General features: G+C 39.6%; 1 protein-coding gene across 4 annotated transcripts in view; it reads right to left on the reverse strand.

Moving 5' to 3' along the window:
* Positions 1-532: 532 nt before the first annotated feature.
* LOC139167678 (uncharacterized) overlaps positions 533-21,744 on the reverse strand; it is a 39,036-nt gene continuing 17,824 nt past the window's right edge. For 3 of the 4 annotated variants that reach the window (XM_070752416.1, XM_070752417.1, XM_070752419.1), the window contains exons 4-12: positions 21,243-21,374; positions 17,891-18,014; positions 16,777-16,837; positions 16,642-16,688; positions 14,905-14,980; positions 11,995-12,096; positions 10,655-11,500; positions 3,836-3,931; positions 533-1,343 (exon numbers count right to left, since the gene is read on the reverse strand). In XM_070752416.1, the coding sequence (XP_070608517.1) occupies positions 1,031-1,343; positions 3,836-3,931; positions 10,655-11,500; positions 11,995-12,096; positions 14,905-14,980; positions 16,642-16,688; positions 16,777-16,837; positions 17,891-18,014; positions 21,243-21,374 (1,797 nt within the window). In that variant the 3' untranslated portion in view covers positions 533-1,030. The remainder of the gene's footprint in view (positions 1,344-3,835; positions 3,932-10,654; positions 11,501-11,994; positions 12,097-14,904; positions 14,981-16,641; positions 16,689-16,776; positions 16,838-17,890; positions 18,015-21,242; positions 21,375-21,744) is intronic. The other variant, XM_070752418.1, reaches the window with a different exon arrangement.

The following is a 21,744-nucleotide window of genomic DNA, read 5'->3' on the forward strand; positions in this document are numbered from 1 at the left end:
TATTTTCTCATGCTGCTTTTGAGCTTTCCCCCAACTAACCTCAGATTGTGCCCCCTTGTTCTTGTGTTCACTTTCCTATTAAAAACACTTCCCTCCTGAACCTTTTAACATATTCAAATGTTTTGATCATGTCCCCCCTTTTCCTTCTGTCCTCTAGAAGTAGATTTTGATATTTCAAATAACATATTCCATATGCACTCTAGTTGTGGCGGTGGTGTGAAATATGATATTGAGATACTCTTTTGTCTAATATCCACGAAACTCATTAATTTATCATCTCCTGAGAAATCAGAATGGTAATATGTCCTTAAAAACTGAAACATAAACTCTGAATTCAGCAATACCTATTCAGAATGCTGTAAAAGCATGCATGGGCCGGGGGTATATGGAGTGGAGTGGACTAAGGAATGAATGAAGGAAGGAAGAAAGGAAGGAAGGAAAGGCGGCAGTAGCTGATTTCTAACTGTCTTGCTCATTTAAAAAATGAAATATTGATATAATATAGGTATAATAACTAAACACAAATCTCAAGTTTATTTTTTTTCTAGTGTGACAGGGTTTTTATTCCTGAAACAACATTTACATGCATTTTCCAAAAGAAATATTGAAAAATCTAATTAAAATAATAAGTGACATTACTAGAACTGATTTTTAAAAACTCTTTATATATTTTTCGTTCCTTTCAAAGCCTACTTTATTTTAAAGTAAAGTTCTATCAAAATCAGTAATCTTTATTACTGATTTATTACATTTTAGCTGAAACATTTCATACATATCATATTGAGGAAAGCAGGGAGAACAATTTGCAGTTGTTCGTGGTTATGGTTGTTCAGTCTCATGAATGAGAATCTAAAATGCATTGTTTTTAGCAATTATTTATCATTTAAATGTGGAAAAAAAACCAGAACTAGACTTATTACAGATACGTTTTGTAATATAGAATAATGAAACATGTTTTTAACTTCAGAAGTATTTTAGCCAATATACAGGAAGATGTTTATAAAATAATGCATGCAAGTACACATCCAATTCATTTCAAAATGTAGTGCTCTGTTGCATGTGATTCATAATGAGCTCTGTCGTCCTCTTCAGAAGCATAGTCTAAAGGCAAGCCATAATTATAATCAATTGTTACAACTGGTAATCTTTTCCCCTGGCTCATCTCTCTCTTAATTTCACACTGATGTTCCCTCCCACTGCGCAATGAGATTGAATTCAGTTCCTGGTGTGAAGATGAAGAGTGAAGGGTTGGGTAAGAAGAATATGGAGCAAATCTAGCTTTTCCTCCTCTGTTAATTACCTCCGAAGAATGGATTTTCCTGTAATCATCAGGGCAATCAGATCTATAATATGAAAAAAAAATTATTAATCAAATGTTATAATGAGCAAAATAATTTGTAACAATGACACATACAAATATTGGTTTCACTTTATTGAAACAAATAGCTAATTCAAAGAAAAATATCAGAATGTACATTATTTCACTGAATATTCTTTAGAGAATGAATATTTCAGAATAAATGTAGAAAATGCCTTTTTTTCAAATTATACTAATTACAGATTCCATGTGGTAGTCCTTTTTCATTGGCTTTCTACCATCAAGCTGTTTTACTGAAATATGTGATGAGACGAATGTTCTAATATGGAACAATTCTAATTTGCTCAGTATCCTCTCTAGGATTCTTAATCTTTTTAATAACATGGGGCATGCTTCATGTACAATATGTCTTGGAAAACATCCCTTAAATCTACTCATATAGAATTGTAGATTACAAGTACTGTAGTCCTCAACTTTCAACCATATGATATGATGAACTCCTGAAAAGTTAGTTATCATCTGGTTCTTAAATTTGGATAACTGCCCCCCATCACATGACTGCATTTGGGTGCTTGGCAATCAGCCTGCACTTATGGCCATTTGCAGCATCTCAACACATGGTTGTAATTTACAACTTTTTTGCTGAAAGTTTAATTCCTATTGTGGCAAAAGAGGCACATAGTGAACAATGGGCTGACTTAATGATCCCAGATTCACTTAATGACTATGATGATTTGCTTAGTAACCTTTGCAAAAAAGGTTATAAAACTAGGTCAGTCATATGGTATCCTGTTTTACGAGTGTCATGACTTACAATCGTAATGGGCAGGCTCTGTTACAGTCTTAAATTGAGAACTCCTGTATGCAGTACAGTGGCACCTCGGTACTCGACCACAATTCGTTCCAGAAGTGTGGTCGAGAACCGATTTGGTCGAGTACCGAATTTATTTATCCCATAGGAAATAATGGAAATGGATTTAATTGGTTCCCAGCCCGTGTTAACTCGCTGGGAACCAATTAAATCTATTTTCTTTATTTCCAATGGGATAAATAAATTCGCTACTCCAAGCTGCAGGAAAGGTGGGGGCTGCTGCAATCCCGGCAGCTTTGGGGGGCTCCTTTCCTCATTGCTTCGTTTTATTACCTGTAAGGAGCTTCAAAAACTTTTTTCCTGTGGCTGCAACAGCGGCGATTTCCCTTCCAGTAGCAAGAGCCCCCCAAAGCTGCCGGGATTGCAGCAGCCCCCACCTTTCCTGCAGCTTGGAGCTCTTAGAGAGCTCCTCAGCACCCTAAGTCTTTCAAATGACATATGGTGCTCTTGAAGAACTGTCCTCTAGTTAAAGTTGAAAAAGAAGAACTGTATACAGTTTTACAATCATACAATGTATACACCTTTTTAGGACTGGGATACATTAAGCCTTTTAATAGAATACCTGAAGCCAATTTTAATTAGTTTGTGAACCAAAACAATATTATTTGGACTTAATCCCTGGATAGTTCAGTGGATTTGCAGCTGGCTGAAGCGTAGACATCAGAGAGTTATTAGTGGCGAGTATTCTGAGCAGAGACAGGTTACAAGCGGTGTGCCACAAGGGTCTGTTCTGGGTCCTATTCTTTTTAATATGTTTGTGAGTGACATAGGGGAAGGTTTGGTAGGGAAGGTTTGCCTATTTGTTGATGACTCTAAGGTGTGCAATAGGGTTGATATTCCTGGAGGTGTCTGTAATATGGTAAATGATTTAGCTTTACTAGATAAATGGTCAAAGCAATGGAAACTGCAGTTTAATGTTTCCAAATGTAAAATAATGCACTTGGGGAAAAGGAATCCTCAATCTGAGTATTGTATTGGCAGTTCTGTGTTAGCAAAAACTTCAAAAGAGAAGGATTTAAGGGTAGTGATTAGCTAGAGGTATAACAAGCAGGAAGTGGGAGATTGTGATCCCACTATATAGAGCGCTGGTGAGACCACATTTGGAATACTGTGTTCAGTTATGGAGACCTCACCTACAAAAAGATATTGACAAAATTGAAGGGGTCCAAAGACGGGCTACAAGAATGGTGGAAGATCTTAAGCATAAAACGTATCAGGAAAGACTTAATAAACTCAATCTGTATAGTCTGGAGGACAGAAGGAAAAGGGGGGACATGATCGAAACATTTAAATATGTCAAAGGATTAAATAAGGTTTAGGAGGGAAGTGTTTTTAATAGGAAAGTGAACACAAGAACAAGGGGACACAATCTGAAGTTAGTTGGGGGAAAGATCAAAAGCAGCATGAGAAAATATTATTTTACTGAAAGAGTAGTAGATCCTTGGAACAAACTTCCAGCAGACGTGGTTGGTAAATCCACAGTAACTGAATTTCAATATGCCTGGAATAAACATATATCCATCCTAAGATAAAATACAAAAAATAGTATAAGGGCAGACTAGATGGATCATGAGGTCTTTTTCTGCCGTCAGTCTTCTATGTTTCTATATGTTTTGCATGAACTACAGTGACAATCACAATTTTACCTGCAAGTTCTACTATAATTATCTCTATCAGATCCATAACCTCTGTGAAATAAGGGAGGTTCTGCGTAGAACTCACGAGAAGGAAAATGGTAGCCTCTGAAAGGAAAAGAAAAAACTTTTTCAGCAGAATATAATACTCTAATCAATAAATGACCAAGGGGAATAAAATCACATCTCCACCACTCTGGCTTAGAAACTACTCTATAAAAAGGGAGCACATCCCACATTCACTAGTTTTTGATAATATTACCGGTACCTACTTGGGTTCTGCAAGTAAACCACCAAGCTCAGAGTAAACCAAAGACCCAAAGAATAAACTGTTTAAAAAAATATGCAATGAAGAACAAATAGGTGTGATAATATACATCCTCAATTTACAACTAAAATGCAGTCCAAAATTTCTGTTGCTGAGAATGTTTTGCCCTATTTTATGACCTTTCTTTCCACAGTTGTTAAATGAATCACTGAAGTTGTTAATGAACCTGGCTTCCCCATTGATTGTGCATGTCGTAAGAACATATAAGATGATCACATGTCTCCAGAACACTGCAACCGTCATAAATATAAGTCAGTTGTCAAACACATGAATTTTAATAACTGGGGGAACCTGAAACTATTGTAAATGTGTAAAACGATCATAAATCGCTTTTTCCAGCACCGTTGTAATTTCAAACAGTCATTTAACAAAATGTTGCAAGTTGAGGACTACTTGTATAGTTAATTGGCATTATTAATCAAAAGATTGGTTCATTGAACCCAGGATCCAATAAAAATACCTTGCTAGAAATTTTAACAATTTCTTTGCCTTCTCTAGCTCCTGCGACTTTATATTCTATTGCCATGACGGCGATCCTATGGCACGTGTGCCACAGGTGACATGCAGGAGCCATTGCCTCCCGCCAGCCAGCTGATTTTCAGGTCAGACAAGTGCATGCTTTATCCTCACATTCTGTGGCCTCTGCCTTCTCAGATCTCTGGAGATTCCACACCAGCGCTATTTGGGCATGCAAGACTTCCTCCCACCTCCCAGCTCCATTTGGGGAAAGGAAGCTTCCCCCCCCCCCAACCAGTGTTCCCTCTAATTTTTTTTGGGGTGGGCGGAAAAGTATAGTGTCTGAGCGGCAGTCCCTTCGGGACTGGGCGGCACAAAAATAATTAATAAATTAATAAATAAACAAACAAGCAAACAAACAAATAAATAAAAAACCCACCCTGTTTTGCCTCAGAGAATTTCAAAATAAAATACTGTACTGTGTGTCTATAACAGTGAGCTCATAATAGGGCAACTCTGTCAATATCAAAATGCCACTTAAATAGTTGAGCTAGTTTCAAACTAGATTTTGATTTTCTTTCTCTCTTCCTTACTCCCATTCTTTTTCTTTCTCTTTTCCTTCCTCTCTTTTTTCTATCTGTTTCTCTCTTTTCCTCTCTTCCTCTCTCTCTCCTTCCCTCTCACTCTTTCCCTCTCGGCTTCTGGGCAGGTTTGGAAAACTCTGAGTTGATGATGATTTTTAACTGAGCGATTGCTCACTGCTCAGCTTAGAGGGAACTATGCCCCCAACGCTGTTTGGAGATGTGAGGCCAAATACCGGGGGTGTGGGGGTGTTTCATGTGCGTATGCATGGGGGTCATGCATGCAGGTTTCTGGAGGTGGGATGTACGGGAGATATGTTGCATTATGGGCACTTGCGCATGTGCGACAGTGCACACACATTTCAGCACCTGAGGGCAAAACGGTTCACCATTGTTGATCAAACTTCCTCAATATGTTTCTTTCATATTTGGAATTCAATTTAGCAGTCAATCTACAGGGGGTGGACAAAAAAATGAAAACACCTTGAAAAATCATGAAAGTATCTTTTAATATGGTATTGGTCCACCTTTTGCGGCAAATACAACCTCAATTCTCCGAGGTATAGATTCATACAAATTGTGAATTGTTTCCAAAGGAGTTTTAGCCCATTCTTCAGTTAAAGCACCCTCCAGTTCTTTTAGAGACGATGGTGGTGGAGATCGACTTCTTACTTGAATCTCTAAAATCGACCACAAATGTTCAATAATGTTGAGGTCTGGTGATTGTGGTGGCCAGATGAGATGCTGAACTTCATTAGAATGTTCCTCGTGACATTCTTTAACAATTCTTGCTCTATGGATTGGTGCATTATCATCTTGAAAGATGGCATCCTCCTCTGGAAACAGTTCTTGAACCATAGGATGAATTTGGTTGGCCAACATTCCTAAATAGCGATGGCTGTTAATTCTTCCATGAAGGGAAATCATTGGCCCGGCGGATTTCCAAGAAATAGCACCGAAGATCATCACTGAACCCCTGCCATGTTTGACGGTTGGGAGAAGGCAGTCTGGATGAAATGATTCTTTTGGCTGTCTCCAAACGTAAACAGGGCCGGAGGTTGGAAAAATGGAAAACGATGATTTGTCAGAGAAAATAACATTTTGCCACTGCTTGAGGGACCATTTCTGGTGCTTTCTACACCACTCTAAAAGCTTTGAAACATCTGTCTTTGAGAGCAGAGGTTTTCTAATTGCAGCTCTTCCGTGGATTTGTTAAGCTCCCTTCAAACAGTTTTTGTGGAAACTGGGTTCTGTACGTGTCTATTGAGATCTGCGGTGATTTTAGGAGCTGTGGTCTTGCAATCCGCTCTAACAATTCGCTTTAGAGTCCGATGGTCTCTCTCAGACAACTTCGACTTTCGACCAGACCTGTGCTTGGCTGAGGATGTTTTCCCTTCTCTTTCAAAAGCAGTCATTACTTTTGAGACATTACCTCTTCAAATGCCAAACATTTGGGCACTTTCTGTTACACTAGCGCCTGCCATTCCAGCACCAACAATTTGGCCTCTTTGAAAGTCTGAGAGATTTGCCATTTCTAGAAGGTTATAACCAATTTCCTTAAATTTCTATTTAAAAAAAGATAGTTTAAAAAAACATATCAAATAACAGAATGTTTTAAAAAAATATTAAAATATGTCAAGTTTTGATTGATTTGAACATTGTTCAAATATGATGCCAAAAAGTGTTTCCATTTTTTTGTCCACCCACTGTACATTTATTCAGCACTCATTCACTCCTGTTCATGTTTTACCATATAACTTCAGTAACTTATTTCCATTCCATTAAACCATTACATTTCTTCGGTTATAATTTTCAGTAAATATTTTCATAACAGATTAGTGCCTATCACCTTTATACTAGTAATTGCATGTCTTAAAATTTCTTCATTTCCCTATCTTTACAAAATATTTAAGCAAAAGTTACAAATTCATTTACCTGCATTTTTTACACATTTAGGTGTAGTTTTCATTCATTCCAAAACTTACTTGTGATTTAATACTTTAACTTTTACTACATTCTTGTTGCATCATACTATTTGTCAGAGGTGGATTCTTCCCGGTTGGGACTGGTTTGCCTAAACTGGTAGCAAACCACTAATGATATCATGATGATGTCATGTAACTGGATCGGTTAGTGCAAGTCCCTGGAGGCCGCCATCTTTTTAAAAATTTTTGGGATGGTGGTGGTCTTGGAATTTGTTTTTTCTTCTGCGCATGCGCAGAAGCCAAGTTTCCAGCACTGTACCACCTTGTTTTTGGCTTTATTAGGGGGTTGATTTTTTTTGTCATGCGTATTCACTCACAAGGCATGCCAATGCGGCGTGGGAGGAAGCGAACTGGTAGTGGGGAAAGTTAGAATCCACTCCTGCTGTTTACCTATCATTAGTACAAATTATACAGGATCTCAACAACAAGGCATTGTCTGTGTATAAAAATTCCATAATTCATGCCCCCAATTAGCACAACTCTGCATCATTGCAAACATCTTTTATAAATCCATGAATATATGACACAACCAAAGAGACATAACACATTCCTTCCTATTCTCTGCTTGATCCTGAAGTTTGTGGTAAGTATTCAATTTATTCTTACATTTTATTTTGTTATTTGTTTATAAATAATTTAATTTCGTAACTTGCACGTCAGTGATTCTGGTGGTGCACAAAGAAACAGAATAACATTAGACTACAGAAAAGGAACATAGAACAGATGCAAAACTCTTCACACGGGGAGGTCACATCCTACCTTTGCTCAAAGTCTGGGAAAAGAGCCAAGACTTTAGGGGTCATTTAGAGGACAGCAGGGTTCAACCCTCTGGCAGGATACTAGAATGATACCAATTCCCAGGCACAGTTGGTTTTGTAAGCAAAGCAAATTCATATTTAAACATTTCTTCATTTATGCCATCTGTATCTATCCTATCCATACCATGTGCCATCATCTTTCAAAAATGCTCCACTGGATTCTATTAGGGCAAGCTTTGCACAAAATAATTAATTTGATATAAAAACTCAAAGGAGAGCATTTTAACTTTCCAGGACCTTCCGTAGCAGAACTCAAGTGATGAAGGGGGGGAAAAAGATAATTAAAACAGCACCATCAAGTGAGAACTTGTTGAACTCGCATCCAATGTATCAATGGGTTTTTAATACATTACAATTATTGATAGGGTACTTGTCATCTGACTCATGTGTAGCCTGTATTTACAAAACCACCAATCTTCTCTTCTTTTCCTTTCCAACTCATCTCAATTTAAACCCAACATCAGTGTAGTCACTCCATACATCTGATGAAGTGAGCTGCAGGTGATACAAGTTTTTACAAGTTGCAGGCCATATTAGATTAATAAATAATATTTGTTAATCAGAAAAGGTGATAGATCCTGTTCTTTTGCTACCATCTATACTGGGTTTTCAACAATCTCACAACATTTTTCCCTTTTATTCTCCTTTCTTGAATGTTGATATTTACAGCAATTGTTTCAATTTCATTTTTCATATGTCATCATACAAAACTCTAAAATACAGTATTTTTAGCGATACACTTGTTTCAGTTTCACTCCCACAAATCCCATGACTTATTTTTAATTCTACTCTGGTTTCAACATCCTTCACTCTCTTTCAACATAATTATTCATTGCATTTAACTACATTCTTTATGACAATCTTTTCCTCTACATATACAGTACACTAAAACAATACAGTGATACCTTGTCTTACCAACCCCTCGTCATATCAACTTTTCAAGATACGAACCCGGGGTTTAAGATTTTTTTGCCTCTTCTTCCGAACTATTTTCACCTTATGAACCCGCCACCGTTGCTGGGATGCCCCGTCTCCGGATTTCCGTTGCCAGCCAAAGCGCCTGTTTTCATGCTGGTGGGATTCTCCTGAGGCTCCTCTCCATGGGAAACCCCACCTCCAGACTTCCATTGCCAGCCGAAGCGCCCGTTTCCCATGGAGGGGAGCCTCAGGGGAATCCCACCAGCGTGAAAACAGGCGCTTCAGCTGGCAACAGAAGTCTGGAGGTGGGGTTTCCTAGCGAGGGAAGCCTCAGCGAAATCACAGCATTTACGATGCTGTGATTTCGCTGAGGCTTCCCTCGCTGGGAAACCCCACCTCCGGACTTCCGTTGCCAGCCCAAGCGCCTGTTTTCGCGATGCTGGGATTCCCCTGCTGGGATTCCCCTGCAGCATCGCAAAACCGTGGAAGTCTGGAGGTGGGGTTTCCCATGGAGGGAGCCTCAGGGTAATCCCACCAGTGTGAAAACGGGCACTTCGGTTGGCAAAAGGGGTGAATTTTGGGCTGGCACGTATTAATCGCTTTTCCATTGATTCCTATGGGAAGCATTATTTCTTCTTACAAACTTTTCACCTTACGAACCTCGTCCTGGAACCAATTAAGTTCGTAAGACAAGGTATCACTGTATTTTCATAATTTTGTAACAATAACCCTTTCACGTATAATTTATTTTAAAATACAATATTTATATGTTCTTTCTGTGGTTATTCTATTCCATTCTAGTTTATTTCATTTTTCTTTGTCTTTCATATACACTTCCTCCTTAAGTCATTCTGTATCCTATCATCTAATGATCTCTCCTGCATTTAAAAACATCCCTCTTTTATTGTTAAACTTTCAACATAATCAAAGCAAGCAATTATATTCATTCCTTTTTTATGCTTAAATATTAAGTATAGATATTTAACAAAACAGATACTAAGCCACCATTTTTATTAATTTGTGGATGTCCAAAAAGATCAATCACTGTTTCTATATTCTGTTGTCTTATTCCCACCCATTCATTCAAGTCTATCAGAATAATGCAGATCTGTTCTCAGAGATACCCAACCTATACTTTTTCTTTCTTTCATTTCATTTAAAATTCACAGTATTTATATTTAATCTTCCATTCTAAATTGAAAGTATCTACAGAAGGGTGTCAAAGTATGGGCTGCAGGCCGGATGTGTCACACACTGGCCATGCCCACACCTAGTTTAGTGAAAGGGAAAAAAAGTCCCGATACATCGCATGACGCCGTCGTGATGAGAGTTTGACAACCCTGATCTACAGTATACAGGTAGTCCTTGACTTAATATAATAGTTCATTTAGTGATTGTTTAAAGTTACAATGGCACAAAAAAAGCATGACGTGACCGTTTCCCACCCTTATGACCATTACAGCATCCCAATGGTTAAGTGATCAAATTCAAACACTTGGCAACTGATGGTTGCCTGTTCCATTAATATAATCATATATCAAAAATGTAAACTGGGTAGCATGAATTTATTTACAGAAATGCATTTAAAAAATCTGCATCTGGTTCTGTATAACACATAATTCAAACTATTAGTAACAAATTAAAGGGCAATGATGCCTGTTTTATCAATTTGTTATCGATGCCTGTTTGTTAAAGAAAAAAATAAACAAAATATAATATTATGGAAGCTAATCAATCATTCTCACCTTTCAGAATATTCCTCATATGGCTCGTGAGTTGAATGATCATTAAAATAATTCAGCCTTTGTTCAGGTCCCCTGTATTGGAAATCATTCAGCTGTGACTTCTCACTAAAATCACAGTATGACTGATTATCAAGGAATGGTCTATTTCTTCTATCGGACTCTTCATCATCAAAATCTTCTGATGACAATTTTCTTTGTAATTCACTGTGATGCTGCTGATCAAAAAAAGGTACCATTCTTTGTCCACATCCCCTAGTCACATACTCAAAATCTCCCATAGGTGAGTGGACATCATCACGAACAGGACAGTTCTGAAACAGTCTTAGTCTTTCCACAGGTCTCTTGTTCAGGAACGACTGATTTTGGTCCTGCAAGGATGACTGAAAATTATCATTAGACTGTCGATTGTAAAATGGTCTTCGTCTTTCCCCATGGCCTCTATTGAAGTGGCTACCTGTCGGTCTATGGTTATAAGGAGTGTCAGCAAAATGCCTATGCCTTTGACTATGGTTCATATTAATGTCTCCAACTGATACATTTCCTGGAAAGTCATCATCAAGCTGGTGGTCTTCAAAAGGTTGAAATCTGTGCCCTGGTTCTCTTGTACTAAATTTTAAATCTTTAATCTCCATTTCTTCTTGGCAGTCATCATGAAACTGGTGGCCAGGGAAATGCCTTTGTCTTATTTGTGGCAGTGGTGACTGCATGTCATCATGAAACTGGTGATCATGATATGGTTTTCGACGTTGCCCAGGGCCCTTATTAATATAATCAAACTCTCTCATTCGGATCTGTTCTGGTAAGTCATTGGGACCATCATCATAAACTCTTAGTCTTTTAACAGGCCTGCCATGAAAAAAAAGTATTATTTCTTAAGAAAATCAAGTATATACACTAACAAAAACAAATTCTAAAAGGACAAATGTAAATTTGTCAAAATTGTTTAGAATTTAGTTTGCCCTTAATGAACATCTTTTCTGACCTATATGGTGCATGTAAATACACTTATGCATAGTGTCTAATTCTCATTTCAACTTGGCTATGAAAACCTCGCTTTCCTGCTGTCAGTGAAAAGGCTAGTGAGTTGTCAGTAAGGATTCCAGCTAACCAAAAAGGAAATGAAAAAAATGCAGGAATGAAGTTTCTTACTCTTGACTTGTATCCTGCTTACAATTTTCTGCACTACTAATAGCAATGTGAAATAAAGCTTGAAAATAAATACATTAATATTTTTAATGTTCAAAAATAATAATAATTCCCTCAGGGTTGGGAAAAAAACCCAAGTTAGATGTAATACAATTCTCCTACCACATGAAGACAAATACATTTTTGGCAGTTACCTAGGATATTCTTCAATTGGAAATCGATCCATATGTCCATCTAGGTCATCGGGCGGAGGCCCAATATCTCCATCAGCATCCCACATATTCATCCCCAGGTTGCTAAGGAATTTCAAAAGAGAATAAAACATATTTTTTGCTGAGGATACAATGAAAAAATACCAAAATAGTGTGATTACACTAAATCTAATGAAAGAATGGAGAAGTTCTGAGAAGGATGTATAGCATAATTCTATGGATTACAGGGTACTTTTCTATAGTCTCCCTGAAATAGGTGTTGGATACTCACCTGAACGCATCTTCTCATGCATAGAAAAGAGACGGTAGTCATATGGGTTTAGCTTATTGTCCTAGCCAATCAGGACCCAGCGACAAGTCTTTAAAGTAACTTTAAAGTAACTGGGTTAGCTATGATGTCAGGGAATGGTTCCTGTGTCTGTAACCTGAGTCTCTTGGAGGATTTATTGCACAATTTCTGTAGAACTTTGTCCCTACATTTCTCGGCTCTGGTAGGTTTATTTTTTGGCCTAGAAGAGACCTGTTCCATAGGTGGAGGAAGTAGTTCTTCAGAAGGCCTGTTGGTTTTTTTGGTGCACTTTTTGCCAGTGGGGTTTGGGTTTGAATTCTTGGATGCCATGGAAAGGTTTAAAATTTCCGAATTGGTAGAGCAGACTGTTAGCAGACAATTTCAGGTGCACATTGTTAGCCTAGCCCTTGATCTAGTAAGGGTCTCTGCAGCTCTTATTCCCCTAGAGCCGCTCTAGAGAGAAGGTGTTTAGGAATTGCAGGGAGCTAAACCCCTCAGGGAGCTTAAGCGCTCCTGCAGTTGAAATAATTACTGTAGAATCCACTGGGAGGGCCCAGGCTGGGTGAGCCTTGGTGCCAAAAGAACCTAAGAACCAGGCTGTGCAGGATTAACGCTCGCGGCCCACTCTATTGTGTCCGTTTATTGTTGAAGCCGTTAATTTTGGCACGCTAGACCAAGCATCAGATTACCTCAGAAAAAAAATCTCTGCAGAGGGATAGCAGTGGGGCAATTGGAAATAAGGTTGCTAGCTACCGGGAACAAATAGGCTTGGCAATGGCAGGGAGGCTTTCCTGTATTTGTTTATTTATTTGTTTTCTAATCAAGTTGAGGCGCAGCAGGAAAAGCCGGGCGCCAGTGAGGAAGCCGCTTCCCAGCTGATTGAGGTTAAGGCGGGAACGTGGCTGAGAAGTTGAGCTATTTAAATAGAAAGCGCTGTTCGCACCACTGAAGTCAGGATCTTAAACAACAAGCCGCTTATCAGCTGATTAAGTTTATGGTGGAAGCGCAGCTGTGGAGTTGAAATATTTAAATAAAAGCGCTGCTGAAGCCTGGAGCTTAAACAATGAGCCGCTTCCCAGCTAATTATGGTTGAGGAAGAAACGCGGCTGTGAAATTGATCATTTAAATGAAAGAGCTTTGGGTGCGCCACTGAAGCTGGGGGCTAAAACGACAAGCTGATTCACAGCTGATTAATTTAAATGCGGCTTTTTGAGAGAGCGCTGGAAGACTATTTATTTATTTATTTATTTATTAGATTAGTATGCTGCCCCTCTCCGCAGACTCGGGGCGGCTCACAAGTGATAAAACAATATACAATGACAAATCTAATATTAAAAGTCTATAATAAATCTAACATTAAAAATCTAAAAGCCCCATTACAGTATTTAAAAATCATACATACAACATAACATACATAAAACTACATAGGCAAGGGGAGATATCTCAGTTCCCCCATGCCTGACGGCAGTGGTGGATTTTAAGGAGTTTACGAAAGGTAAGGAGGGTGGGGCAAGCCTAATCTCTGGGGGGAGCTGGTTCCAGAGGGTTGGGGCCGCCAGAGAGAAGGCTCTTCCCCTGGGTCCCGCCAGACGACATTGTTTAGTCGACGTGACCCAGAGAAGGCCAACTCTGTGGGACTTAACCGGCTGCTGGGATTCGTACGCAGAAGGCAGTCTCGCAGATATTCTGGTCCGGTGCCATGAAAGGCTTTATAGGTCATAACCAACACTTTGAATTGTGGCCGGAAACTGATCGGCAACCAATGCAGACTGCGGAGTGTTGGTGTAACATGGGCATACCTGGGGAAGCCAATTATTGCTCTCGCAGCTGCATTCTGCACGATCTGGAGTTTCTGAACACTCTTCAAAGGTAGCCCCATGTAGAGAGCGTTACAGTAGTCGAACCTCGAGGTGATGAGGGCATGAGTGACTGTGAGCAGTGACTCCCGGTCCAAATAGGGCCGCAACTGGTGCAACAGGCGAACCTGGGCAAATGCCCCCCTTGCCACAGCCGAAAGATGGTGCTCTAATGTCAGCTGTGGATCGAGGAGGACGTCCAATTCTAAATACCCTTGCAATGAAGGGGAAGGGAAGGGGCGGTTTAAGGAAATGAAGTACAGTAGTAACTTATCATAGTTTTGTAGAATTAAAAGCAAAGCCACCTGGTGAAAAATTGAAGACACCAGGGAAGGAGTTTGAGAAAAAGGCCTTTGAGAGTGAGCCAACAACTGTCCTTCTGAGTCAGGATCGAGCGAATAACTGGGGAAGGGGTGGATCCAGCAGTCACTTTAAAGACTTGTTGCTCGGCCCTGATTGGCTTGGGACAGCGAACTAAGCCCTCATGACTACCATCTCCTTCCTCAGCATGGAGAATGGCTGTACTCTTGCAGGTATTTTCTATCACTATATCAACTGCCTAAATCTTTTAGGCTTCACTATTAGTTTTCTACTTTCTCAGTTTGGGGTCTATTTATCAAATGTTTAAAAAGGCAATGAATATTCTACCTTTTGTGATCAACTTCAGAAAAAAATAAAGACGGAAATTTATTTAAAATGTGTCAGAACAGAACGGGACATATTCTACAAGAATAGGATTAGACTCACCTTCTCATTGGGTGAGTTTTAAGATCTGTCAGATATATATGACCATCCATATGGTGACCACGTGCTTCTCCAAATGCTAAACAGATGGCAAGAACATGAGTTATGTGAAACAGTGCTCTTGGTGAAAAATGGACAAGCTATTGTGAAAAAGTTCAATGATAGCACATAATTATAGAATCTGACTTCTGTCTTTGGGGATTTTTGATAATGCGCTGATATAGAAATTTTCTCTTTCAAAACCACACAGCAAAAGGATGCTTCTCATATAAATGTTCCTTCAGCTGAATTTAGCAAATTAGGACCAAGACTCCGTGCAACTCCTTCTCCCTAAAAGTATTTTTTTCTACTTAAGAACAAGAAAGATTGTACTTAATAATGATTGTCACTAAATATAACCAAAATTCTCATTTAACAGTAAATTGAAACTTCTTGGAATTTGCCTGTTAAGTGGAAATGGTTATCAGATAGAATATTGAACAAAGTTGTCATAGTAACTGCAGTGACTTGGAATTTTGTGTGTGTGTGTATGTGTGTGTGTAAACAATTTTGTATGAAATGCTGTGGAAAATTTTGCTTATTAAAAAAACCCCTGTATGAACTTCAGTTTCTTACGCACTCATAAAGTGTGGCCCTATTTGATCATGATGTTTTTTTTCAAGTGTTGCATTCTCTTCCCAGAGTGGCCAATCAGATTACTGTAGTCGAGCTCCCCTAGGAAGTGACTGCCAGGATCCCCTCTCCATGTCTTTTGGCACGCGCACCCATTGCTCTTGCCATTGCTGATTTTCGCACACGCATGCATGTCAGAAGACCAAGTGACCGACATGCATGCATGTACTGAGAACAGGAAAATCATCCACACTGCATCCATACTGGGCAGCTGCTCTTCCAGTTTCTGGCATGCCCGTGGATGTGAAAACCAGCTGGTTGGCACGCCGGAACCTGGAAGAGCAACAGGCAATAGCTCTATGTGCCACTTCCATCACATGTGCCATAGTTTTACCATTACGGGTATAAATAGTCCTTGACTTACGAACACAATTGACCCCAAAATCTCTCTTGCTAAGTGACACACTTATTAAATTTTGTCCCATTTTATGACCTTTCTTACCACGGTTGTTAAGTGAACAATTGCAGTTAAATTAGTAACAAAGGGGTTAAGCAAATCTGGCTTTCCCATTGACTTTTAGAAAGCTTGCAAAAGATGGTCACATGACCCCAGCAACAGTCATAAATATGTGTTAGTTGTTATGTGTTTGAATTTTGATCATGGGGATGCTGCAATGGTCAGATGTGTCCAAACCATCATGTCATTTTCTTCAGTGCCATGTAACTTTGAATGGTTGCTAAACGAACCTTTGTAAATCAAGGGCTACCTGTAGTAAGGGAATTGCTTATTTGCTCGCATTTTTTGCATGGAGACAATGCCACAAAATCAAGTTTCCACAAATGTTGCAAGCAATATTAGATCTGGACTATCTAAAGAAATGATATGAAATATTTCTCCTTTTGTTATAGATGAGCAAAGTGCTTTTGTATATATAGGAAGGGAGGGCATTTCCAATTTCCTGCTGGAATTCCATGAAGCTTATTTTTGTGATATGAACCTGAGATGAAAGCAGGGGAGAAAACTCTTCAATTCACATATGATACTTTGAGAAGTGATATTTTGAATTGCAATAGCTTATTCAATCAAGCAATCAACCTGGGATTTTGTTTAAAAAGGCACACAAATACCTTGGATTGCTGTTTCTGGATCCCAACCTTCAACATCAATAAGATATCTAAAGGAATATAAATACAACTATAGATTACTCAACTTTCATTGGAGTGGAAGTACCATAATTATTTAATGTTTGCTGTGATACTTACCTGCATATAAGGTAACCTGTTCTATTGATTCCATTAGTACAGTGTACTCCAATGAGTTTCTCTATTGAAAGAGCAAAATAAAAATTAAACAATGCAAACATATGTTAATGCATGATGCAAAGACGAACTTTTAAAAAAAGAATATTGCTCTTTAATGGATTCATGCAATTACATTTCTCTGAAACTTTGAAAAAAAAGGAATTCAGGAGCAGGCTCTACTGCATATGTAACTCTAAGTGCGATCAAGAAGAGGCAAAACACTAAAGACTTCTTAGATTATGAGAGGAGTGATTTAAGTTTTAAGCCAGCTTTTTGGGGGTTTATAGGTGTTTTATGCTATTAAAGTTGGGCCAAGCTTGTTGATCTGCATGCAACTTGGGCAGCCCTTGACATAATGACAATTCAAAGATGATGATGATGATGATGATAATAATAATAATAATAATTTGTTAGATTTGTATTCCGCCTCTCTCCGAAGACTCGGGGGGGCTCACAACAATAGTGAACAATATATGGCAAATTCAATAATTAAAAACTCTATCTAAAAACCCTTATCATTAAAAATAACCACACAACCCAATCATACCATACATAAATCTTATTAGCAATCTTATTACCCTATGCCTGGTGACATAGGTGGGTTTTCAGAGACTTACGAAAGGCGAGGAGGGTGGGGGCAGTTCTAATCTAATCAAGTATCATGTTTGCTTAAAGACTACTCTAAAAAAAAAAGGCATAAATTCAGGTTGGTCATGTGATGACCCGTTTTATGATTTACAACTTTAAACATCAGGTCATAAGTTGAGGACTACCTGTACATTATGTAGAAAGTAGCACTCTTTCATAACCAAGTGTGTGTGTAAGACATCCCATTCCATCTTCTGTGTAGAATGAAGAAGCCTACCTCAGGCTATTTTGGATGTTTCTGAGTTAGGATAATTTATTTTATTATTATTTATTTATTTATTTATTTATTGGATTTCTATGCCACCCCTCTCATGGACACTGTATATATAAGGGTAATTATTCCTATATGATGATTGGAATCTAAAAAAATACACAACTTCCAATTGTTATGGCTCTCTAACATGAAATGATGACGGCTGTTATTTACCATTGTCTGCATTTTCCCATAGGAATTTTCTGACCCATTTTTTAAACTGTAGAATAGTAGGATCATCTGGGACTTCAAGTCCTACAGTAAAAAGTTTCTTATACTCCATACTTTTGGGCAAATCCTAGCAATGAAAAGATGAACAAATCATATAGTTAATACAGTAATTGATTACTAAATACTATCTTTTTCATTCAGTATTTCATTCAGTGCATAATGGCATTAAGTGAACAATCCTAATTTTGTATGTTTCAGCAATCTCAACTTGTGTTAGTACAAACTGATCTCCAAACACAGAACTGAATGTGAGTTCTATGATGGAGATCTTTACAATTTTTTGTTCTTTGGTACATTGCAATATTTCATAGGAATTCTGATAGTGACAGCACTTGTGAATAAAGCCAAACTGTTGTAGTGTGGCATGTAACAACACAACTAGTTTATTGGTTTTAAAAGTGTTATCACAGGGCTGTCAAACTTACAGCCATGACCACATCTTGGTTAGTGAAGAGGAAAAAAGACTCAATATGTCATATCATACTGCCACGACCACGAGTTTGATGCCCCTGCGTTATCATGACTACACTCTATATTACTTGAAAATACTTTTAACATTTTTCCCAGTAGTAACATTTTATGAAGTTATTGAAAAATAGATATTTCATTGTCTAAGTGCCTCTGTGACAATTGGAAGGGATGTCTGCAATCTTTAAATTATCCCTTGTTTGTTTGTTTGTTTGTTTGTTAAGCTTCTTAGTCCAACTCAGCCAAGTGACTCTGGGGCAGCTTACAATTCTAAAATTATAAAATAATTTAAACAATTCAAAAAACACTCTAATAAAAAATATGTAAAATAAATAAGTGTAAACAGCAGCTCTGATGATTAATATTAAAGCCAACTAACAGGGCCCCTAATGCTTTCCAAGCCCCAGGCCCAGATAAATAGCCAAGATTTTAAACTTTTGTGAAAAACCAACAGGGTTGGGATCGGGGGTAACATTCAAATTTTTTCCATAATGGTTCTTTGGGAATGGCTTAGTGGGGTGGGAGTCATGTAACTGAGTGGACATGGTCAACTTGACATCACTCACAGCCAAGTGGGGCAGCACCACCCCACCAAGCCACGCCCACAGAACCGACATAAAGGTTAGCCAAGTCTTCTATCATTCAACCTGGCTGCTTCTCATGTTTGCTCTATGTGTATCAGCTTGAGAAGGAGGCGAGGAGCAGGTATGTTGAATACTGCTGCAGAAGGTAGCTGCAAAGGGAGTAAGAAAAATTTGGCAAGGTCTTTTCCTCCTTCCCAGGTGTACACACAGAGTAGAAGGGGTGAGCGGATAAACGGGCAGGGGTGAGTAGGGCCAACCAGGGGTGGTTTTTACTGTTTGGTGAATCACTTCAAATTGTAGCTACAGGTTTCCCCGTAAAGAACTGCAACAGGGTGGGTGCTGCACATACTTTTTAGGGAAGACCATTACATGAAGCTGAGGATGCTATATACCGTGTTTCCCCGAAAGTAAGACAGTGTCTTACTTTCTTTTTACCCCCAAAAGCCCCACTACGTCTTACTTTCGGGGTATGTCTTACATTGGAAAAAAATTGAAAGGGTCGCGTTCCCGAAGGCATCTCCCCAGAGTCCAGAAGGGCAGCCGCGGGACAGGAGCCTCGTGAGCCCTTTTCCAAGTTCAACCTCAGGGCTCCAAGCGGCGTGCACGCGTGGAGCCACAGACGCGTGTCGGGGAAGCGTGTGTCTGGAGGGGAGGAGCCGCTCTGCGCAGTTGGGCAGCCCCACCTGCCTGCCGGAAAGGAGGCGGGCGAAGGAGGGTGCAGCTCCGGCCGCTTGCCTCGGAGCCGGTTGGCCTCGCTGGCCGCTTGCAGCCGAGCCTCGGCAGGACTCGGTTGCTGGGATGAGCGCCTTCGCTGCAAGCCGCTGCCCGCTCGGCTCGCTTCGGACCAGCGCCGTCCTTCGCTTTGCCAAGCGCGGGGAAGAGGCGGTGGCGCCGCGGCGAGGGCGAGGGGTGCGCGGGGAGCTTGGAAGCGATGTCATTGGGCTCCCCCTGGCAATACCCCCGTGTTTCCCCGAAAGTAAGACATATGTCTTACTTTCGGGGTACGGCTTATATTAGCCGACCCCCCTGAAACCCCCGATACGTCTTACAATCGGGGGTGTCTTACTATCGGGGAAACAGGGTAGCAGTGGTCACCAAGTGGTGGTCCGTGGACCACTGGTGGTCGGTGAGAAAATTTTGGTGGTCCGCAGAAAAATTATTTGTATTTTTTTATATTGCATAAATCAGGGGTCCTCAAACTTTGGCCCCTGGGCCGGAAACAAGCAATGAACGTTTGTGTTGCTGCAGTTTCCCCCTTCAGGGTCTTTGTGTATGTCTAAGGAGGACAGCAATTCTGACGGAGTCTGCTTTAGCCTCTTGGTGCAGGGCTTTGGGCAAAGGCTGGAGGGAAGCACTGCTGATGGTGAAGAGGCAGAGGGTCTTGTTCCAGTGGGACTGCATTATTGCCTGGAACTGGCTGATTATCCCAGCTCACTGTGCCTTCAGGAGCTGGTACCTGGCCTTGAACTTCTGCAGGTCTTCTCTCTGTTTGGAAAGCCTATGCTCGTAGTCCTTAGTGAGGTGCTTCTGTTGACCCTCCTTTTTGGTCAGATCCAATTTGAACTGAGCCAGTTGTTTTGCCAACTGTAATGGTGGCTGCTTAGCTCCAACAACTGTTTCCTGTTGGGCCCCTAGGGAACCCAGGTAGGCAGGCAAGTGGTGGGTGGGAGGGGAAGGGCGAGTAGAGGCTGTCGAGACACCCCTCAATGTGAACGATATAAAGTCACATGACCACCTAGCCATGCCCACCCAGCCAGTCATTAGGCATTAGTGGTCTGTGGGAAGTTAGTGGTCCTTGAGATCCGAAAGGTTGGTGACCCCTGTATATAGAGCAATGATCCCTAACCTTTCTGGCTCTGTGGACTGGCAGCGGCGACAACAGTGATGGTGAGGGGAGTTTCATACCTATGCCTGCCACTTGCGCAATTGGAACTTCATGAGCTCACCTGCCCCTTGTGAGGCCCAGTTCCCAATAAGCTACAGACAAGTCCTGGGCCATGGATTAGGGTGGGGTTTGGGGAAACTGCTATAAAGAATACCTACTCTCTCTCTCATGTCTATTAACTTTCTCTTGATGAACAGGTCAGGTAGGTAAGTTCTTTACTGGTGAGGCATTGCCTTTATTATAGAACAGTTCGTCTCACGCTGAAGACTGAAAATTCCACAACACCTCGACCTATTGTTAAATCAGTATTGGGTGAAATTTTTTTAATTAACCCCATCAAATACTTATTTACAATTACCTTGATATCATAGTATCTTGTTGTATATGTTAAATCAATGATTAAACCAAGCTCTGTATTGAAAGCTTTCACTGCAGTAATTAGATCTTTTGGTGTAAACTTTTGAGTTGGTGTAAGTCTATGATTGATTGCCTAAGATGGAAAAAAAAGTTAAGTACAGTATGGAAAGATGTTCTTATGCATATATAGAAATATCTGACTCATTAAATTAAAAATAGTCAAACTGAAAACAATACATAAGCATTCAGAGCAATTAGGTAGTTTCTAAGCAAATAAATAATTAATTTAAAAATAAATAGTTCAGCTAGCAGTCCTTTACAGCCTGAAGTTGTTTTTCTTTTTACTCTAGTTGTATATATTCTTTTACTACAGGGTGATACTGTATAGGGATAACAATAATCTACAAGTCTACGGAGAGGGGCTGCATACAAATCTAATCTAATAAATACAAATAATATTTCAAATTTTTACATCCCCTTCCCCAGACAGAATAAATGGAGAC

Source organism: Erythrolamprus reginae, chromosome 5 (assembly GCF_031021105.1).
Source record: "Erythrolamprus reginae isolate rEryReg1 chromosome 5, rEryReg1.hap1, whole genome shotgun sequence".
Classification (NCBI taxonomy): domain Eukaryota; kingdom Metazoa; phylum Chordata; class Lepidosauria; order Squamata; family Dipsadidae; genus Erythrolamprus; species Erythrolamprus reginae.